General features: G+C 53.4%; 1 protein-coding gene across 2 annotated transcripts in view; it reads left to right on the plus strand.

The window, feature by feature from the left end:
* Positions 1–12598, plus strand: part of ZFAT (zinc finger and AT-hook domain containing) — a 158458-nt gene extending 145860 nt beyond the window's left edge. Inside the window, exon 17 of one of the 2 annotated variants that reach the window (XM_070382748.1) lies at positions 10189–12598. In XM_070382748.1, the coding sequence (XP_070238849.1) occupies positions 10189–10428 (240 nt within the window). In that variant the 3' untranslated portion in view covers positions 10429–12598. The remainder of the gene's footprint in view (positions 1–10188) is intronic. The other variant, XM_070382749.1, reaches the window with a different exon arrangement.
* Positions 12599–13984: the final 1386 nt, after the last annotated feature.

The following is a 13984-nucleotide window of genomic DNA, read 5'->3' on the forward strand; positions in this document are numbered from 1 at the left end:
GCTATGGGCCGTGGGGTTGGGTCACAATGAGTCGACCATGACTTAGCAACTTAACAACAACCCAACTCTCGTGTTTATTACTGTTTGCTCGGGTGCCCGTTTCCTGATCCGTGTCCTTGGCCAGGGTAGCTGGGTTTTAGCTGCCTCCTCCCGTCCCTGTAGCGTCCCCTTGCTGGCTGAGATCTCTAGGTCTGCTGCAGGTTTGGGGCAAAGGCAGGGCTCTAGATGGGAGGAACCAGAGCTGCAATCCCCATCTGAAGGGGGTCTGTTCCAGCCTCAGGCTCAGCCCAGGGCAGTGCAGCTGCAGGCTGGTTCTTGCTCGTCACTCCCACATGGGCAGGAGCGCCCATCTTAGCCCAGGAGCTCCCCCTGCCTCCTGTCCATCTAGTAAATGCAGCTCTCCACTCCTGCTCCTGGGAGTCTGTCTTCCCTCCTCGGCCTCTCTCACCCCCACATCTGATCCATCAGCAAGTCCTTCCCTGCTGTGGGCACTCCCTTCATAAGGTACCTTGAATATTTCCTCTGTCCCCAGGCTGCTGCCCCCATCAAGCCCTGACTACGCAGAATGTGGTCCCAGGGCCAGCAGCATCAGCATCAGGGAGATTGTTAGAAATGCAGACTGTCTGGGCCCCCTCAGACCTGCCGAATCAGACTCCACATTGCACCGTCGTCCCCTCCTTGGGCTGCTCGTGAGTGTCGTGGAGCCCAGGGAGCTCCGCCCTCAGCTGTCAGCTTCCCTTCCTGGTCACAGACCTGGCTCTTCACCAGGCTGAGTACTTTGTCTTCTGTGGCCCTAAATTCAAGTTTTCTGACAGATTGATCTTTTCAAAATGTGAATCAGAGCCCGGCATCCCTGGGGGACCAGACTCCGGACGCCGAGCTGGGTGGGCTGGGGTGCCCGTGCTGGGGCAGCCTTGATTTCCAGTTGCTGTGGATGCCTTGCCCAGGGAGCCTCAAGCCCTGAAGACAGAGCCCCTCCCTGAATGAGCAGTGCACAGGGGGACTCCTGAGAAGCCCATTTTAGGGGTCATCCCAGGCCAGGTCACAGTGGGTGGAGAAGGACGCAGCCAGTAGTGCAGTAAGCAGCTGAAAGGGAGCCAGACTGGCTGCACTTGACCCTTAATAGTGTGTGGCCTGGGGCAAAGCCCTTCTCCTTTCGGAAATTCTGTTGTTTCATCTGTAAAGTGGGAAAATAATAGAACCTACCCTGTGGGGCTGATGTGTGGGTTATGTATAATTATGCAAATGAAGCAGCTGTCGGGGTGCCTGGCTCTGGTTGAGTCTAATCTTAGCTCCTGTCATAGGAGTGACATAGCTCCTTAACTCTAATCTGAGCTCCTATAAGTCAGCCATAACTCTTTTTGCTTCCGGAAGCTTCTGTGCAGCAGGCAGGTTCCGATGCAGCTGTCCAGGCCCCGTGCTCAGCAGTACGAGTCCCAGCGTGGATGAAATGCCTCCTGCTATGTAGGAGAGTCTGTTGCCTGGTCCAGGTAGATGGTTGCATCGTGTTCACGGCTAGAGACAATGTGACCCTGTCTGTCCCACGTGCCGTGGTTGTGACATTCAGGGTCACCCCCCCTGGAGAGTGGAGAAGGGAATGGCAACCCACTCCAGTGTTCTTGCCTGGAGAATCCCATGGATAGAGGAGCCTGGCAGGCTGCAGTCCATGGGGTTGCAAAGAGTCAGACACGATTGAGCGATGAACACTCACACATCCCTGGAAAGGCCCTGGAGGAGGCTGATACGGAAAATCTGGTGCCAAGCAGCATCATGGGACCTCCTGCCCAAAGTAGCAGGGAGTTGGGTGGGGGGCTCTGAGCCAGAAGGGGCGCCTGACTTCAGCACAGGGCAGGAGAGACCCCAGGTGGGCGATCTCCCTACTCAGAGAAGTACAGGAAGGAAAGGAGTTGTGGCCAGATGAGCAGGAGGCAGTGTCCACGTGGGGTTCCCACCCAGGGTCTGGGGCTGCTCATGTCAGCGCACATGGTGGGCATCAACCTCGGAGTTGCACTGGCCTCAGAGTAAGACCCTCACAGTCCCTGACTCTTCTTAGACCTACTTTGTTACCAACGAACTACCTGGGTGAGTTTGAAGAGTGATTGAAGTGGTTTATGTTTTGTTGTCATTAACCGTCTTTAAACAGGATACTCTGACAAACCTAGACATCATATTAGACCAGCGGAGGCATCACTTGCCGGCAGAGATTCATCTTGTCAAAGCTATGGTTTCTCCAGAAGTCATGTACAGATATGAGAGTTGGACCATAAAGAAGACCAAGTGGCAAACAGTTGATGGCTTTCTAATTGTGGTGCTAGAGGAGACATTTGAGAGTCCCTTGGATTGCAAGATGAAATCAGTTAATCCTAAAGGAAATCAACCCTTCATATTTATTGGAAGGACTGATGTTGAAGCGGAAGCTCCAATACTTTGGCTACCTGATGCCAAGAGCCAACTTACTGGAAAAGACCCTGATGCTGAGAAAGATTGAAGACAGGAGGAGAAGGGGGCAACACAGGATGAGATGGTTGGATGGCATCACCCATACAATGGACATGAGTTTGAGCAAACTCCGGGAGATAGCGAAGGACAGGGAAGCCTGGTGTGCTGTAGTCCGTGGGGTCTCAGAGTCAGACACGACTTAGCGACTGAACAACAACAAACAGAACTCGGATGTGCTCCGTCGCTGGGAGTTTAGTCTGTCTCCCTTGGGCAGGGGTGGCGGCTCTGAAGGTCCTGGGGGGAACAGGGTGTGCACTTCCAGCTCCATGTTCTTGTCCCCAGGGTCTCCTGGAGGCTGCCCATCACCTGTGTGAAAGGACACGGAGAAAAACTTCTAGAGGAAATAGATTGTTGGCTCTCACGGAGCAGAGTCTCCATCGCTGAGGCGAGAAGCCAGTGCCACCTCCCCGGCGCAGCACGGAGAGGGGCCCTGGGGATGGCAGAGGGAGGGGAGGAGTCCATCGGGCCAGGTCTCCATGGAGCGCCCACCCATCAGGTCCGGGGACTGGTGAACATCAGGTGGGCAGAGGTCTTTTGTCCTGAGCCACACGCAGAGGGAAATGCCCCCCAAATGCAGTGGAGGGGGCTTCAGTGAGCACAGTATTGGAACCCCTGACTGACCCAAGAGTGGTCCACCTTTGGACGGGCTTCCAGGCAGGGGGAGGGAGGCTTCCAGGAGAAGCACATTCCCCCCGCCACTCCCCTCCACCAGGGGCCGGGTGCCTGCCAGCGATGCAGAGCCCAGGCATGCGTGGCATTGAGTGGAAATTAACGTATGTGTGCTGACAGGTCGCCAAAGGGCAGGATCCTGCACAGCAAACTTGTCTAAATATCAGAAGATACTCAGAGGCGGTTAGAAGCCACTGCCTGCCCCCTCCTTCCCTGTCGCTGGGAAGATGCTCTGTTTGGGTTCCATTTAAAAACATCTCCTGCGGCAAACATTAGGCTCATTCACATCAGGCCTGCTGGAAGCTCCGTGCTGCATGCACATTGTCCGGAGGAGGGTGTGCTAATCAAGACCCAGGGGTGGGGCGGGGGGGTGTGCGGGGAGAGGTGACAGTGGTGGGGACGCTGCCCCGGAGGGGCCGACCTGCCAGCAATCGTGAGCACTTCATGCCGCTTCACTCTCCCTGTGCTAGGCACTGGGTCCCCGCTGTTTCTTAATTCTCGAGTGAGGCCATGCCACCCTTCCCGCTGTACCACTGTTCACAGCAGGATTCTGTTTTCCTGAGCCACCTGGTTTCCTGAGATCACACCAGTCTGCACTCAGATGCCTGAGAAACACAATGGGTCCTGGCCACGCACTCCCTTTTTGCTGCCCGGGCCTCTGCCTCTAACCCGGCTGCCTGCCCAGTCTGTCTGGCCAACGTGCAAGCCTTCCCACGCTCATCCTGTGACGAGCTCGAGGTCTCTCTTCCCGTTTCCGGGCAAAGAGACCCACCCGTTCCCCTCAGGCCAGTCCCCACCTGGCCCCTGACCAAGGCCACTCTGTGCAGGGGGCTCCCCAGTGCCCTGGTGTCTCAGCGCCAGGGGGCCCAGTGTCGCCAGATGGAGCCCTCAGCGTCTCCGAGAGCAAGGATGCATTAGCGGGGACTGTTTTTATCGGGCGGTCAGTCTTTACAGCCCGGACTTTGCACTGTTATGGGGTGTGTGTTTTCAGAAAAGAAGAAAGTTTCTGCTGTCTCATTGCAGCCAAGAGCAAAATACGGTGGAGGGGAGGGACGTCTCATGAATGCAGGCATGCGTCACAGGCCTCCTTCCTTCCCGGGGTGATTCATGCTCTTTTTTTAAAGGCTTTAAATTTTCTTTGATCTCTGGAATGGTTTCTCCCTGTCTGTGAATATCTTTTGCTATCTTTTGATATTTCCACAAATTTCTTGCACATAGTATTCACCTCCTCTTTTTTTTTTTTGGTCCCCTAGATGTGTATATATTTTTAGAGTTGGGAATTTATGATGCTTTTTTATAAACCACATTTGTTCATACCTTTTCTTTCCTCTGTAAATTCAGGATCATATTTACCATTTCCCTTTGGTTCTGATTCAGGCAGCGCCACACCTAACCTAGGGTTGTTACAGTAAACATGCTTGCTTATTAACCTTGGAAAATGGGTCTGCAGTCTCCTATTGAGAATGCTGGAGAAAGCTCTTGCTTGGCTATAATTTAAGCAGTGAGTGAAACCCTAATTGCTGCAAAAAATAAGACAGCTTCCCTAGAGCTTCAACACACCCAGGGGAGCATTTCACCTAAAGGAACTGACCTCAAGGTTCTTTTTCATTGTTTTCTGGTTTGTAGTGTTTGGATTTTTGTCTGCAGCCCTCTAATTCTCACTGTACCCTAGAGTCTGAGAATTTCTGCAGTGCAAGGGACCTGAGAGGATGTTTGCATTCTTTCGATTCCTGGAAACCCTCCAGTGTTCAAGACCGGGGTCATCTCCTGCAGGAAACCACTGCTGACCACCACCTGCTCCCCACCCACCCAGCTCCACCCCACCCTAGGGGTCCAGGAGAAGTGTCCTCTCCAACCCCTCCACTGAACTGGCAACCATTTTGTGTCTAGAAAGTGGGGGACCCACGGTTCTGTCTCCAGCCTTTAGCAGAGTGTCTGACAATTAACTCTCAGCGAGAATGTTTGAAATACAGGGGGCTGCGTGTATGACAGATAAGAGCCAGACACTTGTCCAATGGCTTATTCAGTAAACGGTTCAGTATTCAGAGGTGTCCAGACAGAGCTCACTGCTCTGTCTTGCAGAGCAGGTGCTAATGGAACTCGTCCCTGTTGCAGCCAAGGCCGCACCTTTGCTGCCCTGCAGCCCATTGCAGGCACCCGCCCTTCAGATCTGCTCCTGATTTTAAAACTTGTTTTCATACCTCTTCTGGTTTCTCAGTCTCCCTGGACCCGGGTAACCTTTGTCTGCCCACCCACTGGCCACCATCATCAGGCGATGCTCCGAGGGGCCTGAGTGCATGTGGGGATCCTGGCGAGCAGCGTTTTATGCTGCAAGGTCCCTTCAGAACCAGACCTCGTCTTCCTGAGGAAATCAGCCTCCACCCGGTAGCTGCATCCACCTCCTGCAGGGTCCGCTGCATTCACTCTGCATGGTGACTCCCATTCCTGCTGCTTCAGGGGACACGTGGCCTTGGGACCTCTTTCATCTTCTTGGGGCACAGGCTGAGGGGGCATGTGGCCTTGGGACCTCTTCTGTTGTCATCTTCTCTTGGGGTGCAGGCCAAGTGCCTGATGGACTGCTCTGGAGAGGTCAGCTTTTCCACAGCTGTCCACGTGCCCGCCCTGTGCCCAGCACAGCGCTGATGACTGTCCTGTGCATCTGAGGGAGAATGGTTTTCTCAGCCAAGATACCTTGTGGCGTTTGAAAGAAGCAATTCTGCATATTCCTTTTTCCTTTTTCTTTTTCCTCTCTTACTTTTTGCTTCATTTCCCCCAATTATTAAAGGACTATGTTATTTGAAAAAAAAAAAAATTAGGTAACAGAACAAAGACAAGAAGGGCCCTTGGTTGCAAAGCATGTAAACGACCGTGGAGAATGCAGATCCCCCTCGAATGCAGTCGTGGGGCCAGACGCTGACTGTTCATGAGGCCCTGGCCAGACCCTTCCTCATGCCAGGCCACATAGTAGGTGCTGGAATCAAGTAGCCAAAACACGGCCCGGGTCCCTGCCTTCTCGAAGCTCCTGATGAAGAATAGATAGATGAGCAGGTGACGTGGTCTCCAGGGGCGACAGTGCACTGAAGGAACAAGGGCAGGAGATGCGGGGGTGTGTCTGAGGCCGCTGCTTCTGCTGGGGGTGGGAGTTGTCTGGGAAGCCCTGTTGGACACGGTGACACTGAGGCAGGAGCTTGAGTGAGAGAGGGGCTCCAAGCAGGGCAGTCACGTTTCGGGGAGGGCCCAGGCGGCTGGCAGGGTACTGGGCGCAGGGCGGCAGCTCCGGGCACACAGGCTCCGGCTGGGCAGGGACACCCGTGGGGACACGCAGTACGGCACGTAGGGTTACGTGCTGCCCTCTTTTCATTTATTTGCTCAAACGCCCTTTTGTCACTTATGGCCGAGTTTGTATGGCAGGTGGGGGTGCTAAGCATCTGGGTCTTAGAGACGGGACCCCCTCCATATCTTTCAGAGGCAGGGCAGAGGTGTGGACTGGGGCGCAGGCCAACCCCATTCATTTCCCAGATGCCCCTTAGCTGCTGTATCTCTGTGGGGAGGGTGGGGTCTTGGCGGAAAACTCCAGGAGAGAAGAGCCCTGCGGAGCGCTGGGCTCTGTTCGTGATCTGCTGTAGACAGCTCTAGTGCTGAAGACCCCGCCTGCCAGTGCGGGAGACATAAGAGACCCTGGTTCGATCCCTGGGTCAGGAAGATCCCCTGGAGGAGGGCATGGCAAGCCACTCCAGTATTCTTGCCTGGAGTGGGCTACAGTCTATAGGGTTGCAAAGAGTCGGACACAACTGAAGCGACTTAGCATACCACACACACAGGGAAGAAAACTAGATTCTGGAACACTCAAGGTGGGCAGAGCTGCAGAACTCAGAGCCTGATTTAGTGAATAATTTGCACACTCCTGTGGGTTAAGGTTTTCCATTAAGCTCTCTGTGCTGCTAATAATTTAGCTGGAAGATGTGTTAGATACAGCACTTGGGGAAAATGGAGTACCTATCTCGGGGGATAATGACACCGTGAAGGCAGATTATTTCTACCGTGGAGAACAATTGTAAGCCTGTGCTAATAGATTAAACTGCTAGAGCGATCATTCTGAACAAAGAAAATGGTCGAGAGCTATACAGTCAGCCCTAAACTGATTAGGACGGGTAGAGAGTCATAATTTAACCCTACTGATCAATGACACATCATTTCTTTAGTCGCTGCCACACAGCACCAGCCAGGGAAGGTCCCGGACTTGAGGTCACCTGGATTAACATCCAGATCTGAGCTACCTTCCAGCCCACTGACCTTACATGAGTCACTGGGCACTAGAGGTTTCCCTGAGATGCCCAGGCCACAAGACGCCGTGTGCAAGTGATGGGCCTGGGGTGAGGAGAGTGTCCACTGGGTGCCACGGGGGCAGAGAAGGAAGTCTGTGGTTGGCAGAAACATAAAACATAGAAGCAGAGTGTGAGTCCTGGCAGAGGTGGTGTGCCCGAGGGTGGGGGAGGGGCTCAGCACCCCCTCTGTGATGTAGCCCTCCATGCCCCCCAGTTCCCGTTTCCGCAGCCTCACGCGAAGCTGGGCATTTGCACACTCAAGCTCATGAGAACGTGAACTCGGGCCAGTACCAGCCGGCGACCGAACCCTGGGCATCATAGTTACTCTTTGAATGCCCCTCCCGTGACACGTGTGCCGGCCAGGAGGGTTACCCTTCACAGGATTTCCATGGCTGCACATTCACTTTCGTCTCCATCACTCTTCCTGGTGAAGTAAGCCCAGAGGATTACATTTGGAAATTTCATTTTGCTCTCAGAATTGGCAGTGCGTGAACCGAACTGGTGATCCTATCTGGAAGGTGGGGACCCTGCCCAGTGAGTTTGGTGACTGGCGGGGCGGTGAGCACATACCTGCTCTTCGCTGCCTCCCCTCTGCCCGCCATGCCTTCTCCCACCATCTGCAGACACCACTGCCTTCCATGAAGTGGCCCCAGCCCTCATGGGACAGAGTTATTTTCCCTTGTTTCAAGCCCGGAGGCCTCATCTTGGTCTCTGCCCTTCTTCCTGCCCCTGGGTCATCCTGGGCCGGCTCCTGGGACCCCGCCCTGCCATCCTGGGAACAGGCACTGCAGGCTCTGTTCATCCGAGGCCTGGGCCCGGAGGGACCTCCTTGTCTGCGCAGCGGGGTCAGCCCCAATCAGCATTCAGGTGTTAGAGTTGTTCAGAAGGACAGTGAAGTCCGCTGTTGGTGACTTCGTCCTTGTTCTGGGCTTCACCTCTGATGGCAGTCGCTGTATATGAATCATGCTGTCACACCAGGAGTGCGTCTCAAAGCTCGTGTATTGGTGGATCTCGCCCATTTTATCATGATTGTTGGCATCTGTTTACCTGAACTCGATGGGCTTGATTTGCCCGCGTGAGGTCCTGGGACCCCAGCGTAAATCCTGCGTGCCCCCCAACTCCTTACTTTGATGTGGAATTGACCGGCAGTTCAGAGAAAAGCATTTGTCCAGTATTCCCTCCTCCCTTTCCCACCCGTCTGTCAGGTTCCCTCTTTCAAAGTGAAGTAAATCAATATTTACTTCTAAAGTCTTGGTTCACAGTACATTTTTCCATTTCATGAAATTGAAACAAACAGTAAAAGAAGGGGGGATGAAAGGCCTCCATCTACTGTAGAAAGACAGCTCAGGCCAAATGTGCTAATACTTCCCACTCAGGGTATCTCTCTAGCTTCTGGAAAGTTCTGTGCAAGTTGGAGGTTCCTTCCAATCAGTAACTGTGTGACGCCCACCCCAGACGGGCCTCCTCCATTTTTGTCTCTGAATTAAACCTGACCACGCTCCCCCCAACACAGCCCTTCCTGCTAGCAGGGAATGGCTCAGGCCCAGGGCCGAGGGAGGCCCCTGGAAGCCTGAACGTGGGTCCCAGAGATGGTGTGGGTCATGTTTACAGGGGGTGGGCAGGGAGGAAAGTGTAAGCCAGGCTTCAGCCAGTGGGGAGTCCGAAAGTATTTCATGAGTGGAAGCTCTCAGAGGCCACCTGAGCAAGCCCACTGCTCCGGATCTCTCCTGGGGGTCCTGGGAGTCCTTGCTCCTTCTGTCCCCGCTCTGCCTGAAGCCCACCCCCATGCCTCCCCTGGAGGCTGCCCTGGCGCTCTGTCAGAGCACCGCCCTGTCCTGTGTCTGCCCCCCTACACTGGCTTTCCCCCATGTGCTCCCCGAGCATCCATCACTCACTGGCACCCAGCGGAGCACCCTTCCACAGACACTGGCTGCTTGCCCTGGGCCCACACCTGCCCCGCCCGCCTGTATCTGGGGAGAGCTGTGCCATGGTAGTGACAGCCTGGCCCTCAGAGAGCTCAGTCCACTGGGACTCTGATGAAACGAGGACGGTCTTGTTGAATGAATGAATGAGTGAGTAACTGACATGCCTCAGTACCGTAGGGAAACATTGTTAGTACCTGAATGAGGGCCTGGAAGGCATGGCAATATTAAGCACCCTCTCTGCTTACAAAAGCGTCTTCAGTTCTCCGAGCCGTTCTCTGAAGTGGGCATTCTAATCTCTGTTTCACAGATGAGACAGCGAGGGTCATGGGGGAAAGTGGCCTTTCCAGGCTCACAGCCCGCAGCGAGGGAGATGCTGTGTACGCCCCACCAAGTGCAGGACAGAGAGGCTCTTCCTGCCTCGCCTTCACAGCCCCAGGGCAAGGCAAGCCACCCTGACGTCTGCTCTGTGTCCGAGGCGGTCATTCCCCAGCTCGGCAAGTCCGGGCCCGTCACTTTCCTCCTCGGCTGGTTTTCTGTCAGTCACTTTTGCAACTCTTAGGGTCTCAACACTTTCTAATTTTTGCCTATGTTATCTGTATTATTTCTCTTCTCAAGATCAATAGCAGTTGTAAAACAGACCAGAACAGAGTCAGGGCATTAGCACCTTGTCTGGAATCGGCCTGCTCCGTAGCCAGTCGATGGGATTCCTCTGGTCCCGGCTGGACTGGAATTGGGGCCCGCCTTGTGACCTCTCTCTCTCCCTCCCGCAGGTCACAGACGAGGAGCCCAGCTCCAACCACACGGTCATGATCCAGGAGACCCTCCAGCAGGCCTCCGTCGAGCTGGCCGAGCAGCATCACCTGGTGGTGTCGTCCGACGACGTGGAGGGCATCGAGACGGTCACCGTCTACACTCAGGGCGGGGAGGCCTCGGAGTTCATCGTCTACGTGCAGGAGGCCGTGCAGCCAGTGGAGGAGCAGGCCTCGGGGCCGCCCGCCCCCGAGCTCTAGGGACTCGGGGTGTGCCACAGAGCCATGAGGCAGGGCTGCACCCGGGAAGGCCCCAGACCGGTGCTCCGCATGCGCTCGTGTCTACCCTCCCGGCTCCAGTGGCCACGCGGGGCCCTCCTGGTCCTCCTCTGGGTGGGTAAGGCCATCGGTTGGCATCACCAGCAATACGGGAGCCCCCCTCTCCCCTCCCCGCAGCACAGACACACACACACCCTCCCCCACTTCACCCGCTTCCAGGAGGACTTTCGCATCAACTTCCCCAAACAGGGCCCTCCCTGGGCAGCCCCTTTGCGTCAAGATTCAAACAGAGACCACCCCTCCCCACCCCAGTCCTCATCAGCACCTTCTCTGAATCATGGCCCCAACGCCTGTCCCCCGACCCCGTGTAGGTTCCCCGTCTTTATCTGGGACTGCCCTGCAGCCCGGTGACCGAAAGACAGCCGCCAGAGGAGGTGACCTTAGCGTTTCTGAATCACTTAGCAGAGAAAAGAGGGGAGGGATGGGCCTGCAGAGTCCCGCCCTCCTGGAGCCTCCGAAGCACTTACTATCATGTGACGTGAGCGTGATTTGATGACCCAGTCCCATCCCAGGTGGAGGGGTCTCAGCTTCCTCTCTTAGAATTCTTTTGCTTTTCTAATAAATGCACTTTTTCCTATTTGCCACCTGCTCTAAGGAGGTGGGGTGGATAGAATCAAAGCATTCCTCTACCAGAGTCCTTCTCCTCCTTTAGGTTGGCGGATTTATGTCCGCCCCCACCACCTCCCACCCCCTGTGAGACCCCAGGCCCCAGAACTCGGTGGTGACGTCGTTCTCCCTCTAAAGCGTGCGCCTTGTTTTGGGGTCACTCTGAGAGGCCAGTAGTCTTCCCTTCCTCTTCCTGGCACCTCACTTTGGTTTGCTGCAGCCTAGAGGAGGCAGCAGCCGCTCCCCGCTTCAGGAGGGGCAGTAAACCCACCGTCAGGCCTTCCCGACGCTCCTAAGTCTGACCTTTTCATCCAGGGGCTCTTGGTAAAGCCCACACCTTCTGCGCCTCTGCTGTGTGACAGCTTTGTGGGGGTGTCAAGGCAAGTACCGCCACCCCCCCATCCAGCCCTGGGGTCTCCTGATGGCGTCACTCACTGTCCAGCTCACTGAGGTCAAGATTTTTTTTTTTTTTTATCAAATGAAGTTTTATTTAATTTATAGTGATTCTAACCAATTATTTGAATAAACCATCCTTTTGAGGTGTAAATTGCCAAACTGTTCTTCATGGCTTTAGACTTTCACATTTCTAAACAATGAAATAATGGAAATAATGACATAGGAGGACTCACAAAACTGTTCACACGAAACAAAGTCCTTGACGCTATTTGGGTACTAAAAACAGCCAAAGGTTTCCGTTCAGTAACAAAGAAAAAAGCTTGAGAATCGTTTTTAATCCTACAATGGCTGGTTCTCTTTTGTGGCCAAGGAGGACATTATTGACCCATTTTCAGTGAAGAATGGGCCCTCCCTGGGGGATCAGTGGTAAAGAATCCACCTACAAATGCAGGAGATGAAGGTTTGATCCCTGGATCGGGAAGATCCCTGGAAGAAGGAAATGGCAACCACTCCAGTATTCTTGCCTGGAAAATCCCGCAGTCCGTGGGGTCGAGAGTTGGACAGGACTTAGCGGCTAAACACCACCACCACTAAAGAATGAGCTTTGAGTCATTCTCTAGTAAGGATGGTGAGCTTTTACCAATCTTGGTAGAAGTGAATGGTACAACCAAATGATGGATTTTTTCCCCTCAATATTTAGAAGCCTGTGTGTTTGTTTGTTTCTTGCTGTATGATTGACCTACAACACTATGTTAATTCTAGGTACATGGCATAGTCATTGGATGTTTTTATACATTACAAAATGATCACCACAGTTAGTCTAGTATGCTAGACGATCATACACGTGACGATAAGACTCAGAGGCAGTGAGATTCACCGAGAGAGTACATGAGGTGCTTGGCACAGTGTCGAGCAGAGAAATGCCCAGGAAGGAGGCTGTGACCTCCCAGTGTGGCCGTGGATGCACAGCAGCATTAGTTGCTCTGAGTTTTGAGGGTTTTTTAAATTTCCTGTTATCTTAGATTGTTGACCCCAAGGAATTCTCCAGGCCAGAATACTGGAGTGGGTAGCCTTTCCCTTCTCCAGGGGATCTTCTCAACCCAGGGATCGAAGCCAGGTCTCTTGCATTGCAGGCAGATTCTTTACCAGCTGAGCCACCAGAGAAGCCTGAGTTTTGAGTTGTCTGAGGAGATGGTGACTTATTTTATAACTATATCTACAGGGCCAATTTAGCAAATTAGTTTTTCTTGTAGTAAGTATTTAAAATACATGATCTGTTGTCACTGATGATGTTCCCTGTATCCTTTGGTTCCATCCTTCAAGGCTGAAAAGACTGTTTGATTCCAACTCCATCACCCCACCTCACCCCTTTTAAAATTTCAGAATGAACTGTCCATCTCACCCGTAGATGAAGTCCAGGTCCATGCCCATCTCCCCCCAGTGGCAACAGTTTTAGGTCATAGCAGAAGGTCTTTGGGAATCAATTAAGTGGAGTATTACTTTGGAAGAGGAAAAATAACAAAAAACAAAAGCAGAAACGTGTTCTGAAGGGAGGACTTAATTTACCATACATCACAAAATTTTCTAAGTAAATTATTTTCCAGTCAACTTGGCCCTTCTCTTAGCCGTGACGGGGACATGTTTGGGTTTGATTTTAAAAATTCTAATCTATCACTACTGTCACTATTCCTGCTGCAATTTAAGGCTTTGGTGGTTTGTGGTGGATAACAGTTGTTACACTTCCTGCAGGCTAAGAAGGCAGTGACGGCTCGGTGTACTAAACTGTCACGAAACAGACGAAGGAAGGCAGGTCAGTGTCGACAGAAGGCAAGTCAGGTTGGAGTCATCTGCGGCGTTTTCGCACTGCCCCTCTCCTTGGTCCTTCCACGTTGCACCTCTTTTAGGGCCACCCATCCCAGAACCAGGCCAGTGGGTGATGGGAGCCGCCCCACCCTCGGGGGGGCCCTCGGGTGACAGTCCAGGAGAAACTGACGAGGGAACCAGCAGTGGCAGAACCGCCTGTGGTGAGTTCTTAGGTCACATACATCCCTCCCAGCTACCTGAAGGAAATGAGCCTCGAAAGAAGCTTCTGGAGGGCGGGATGCTCACTGTGCCTCTTTGGTCACAACAGATTGACTGTAATCATCAGTAGATTCGGCCCAGGATGCGGGGTCTCTGCAAACCTATCACCTGGCAGCCTGTGAAGTGTGGATACACCTTTAAACCTTGGCTATGTCTGAGGTCAGACTCCTGGGTTGAAGCTGGGGGTTCACCACTTACAAGCTGGTCCATCACACATTCTCTCTGAGCCTTAGTTTTTCTATCTCTAAAATGGAGATCACAAGAGCACCTTCCTCACTAAGTCATTGTGAGGCTTAGAAAAGGTGATGCCTGTTCATCTCCTAATGCAGCACAAGCTTCCAAGCTGGGTTAATTATTACCATCCCCACAATTATTGGAGCTTCCCTTGTGGCTC

This window comes from Bos mutus, chromosome 14 (genome assembly GCF_027580195.1).
Source record: "Bos mutus isolate GX-2022 chromosome 14, NWIPB_WYAK_1.1, whole genome shotgun sequence".
NCBI classification, from domain to species: Eukaryota; Metazoa; Chordata; class Mammalia; order Artiodactyla; family Bovidae; genus Bos; species Bos mutus.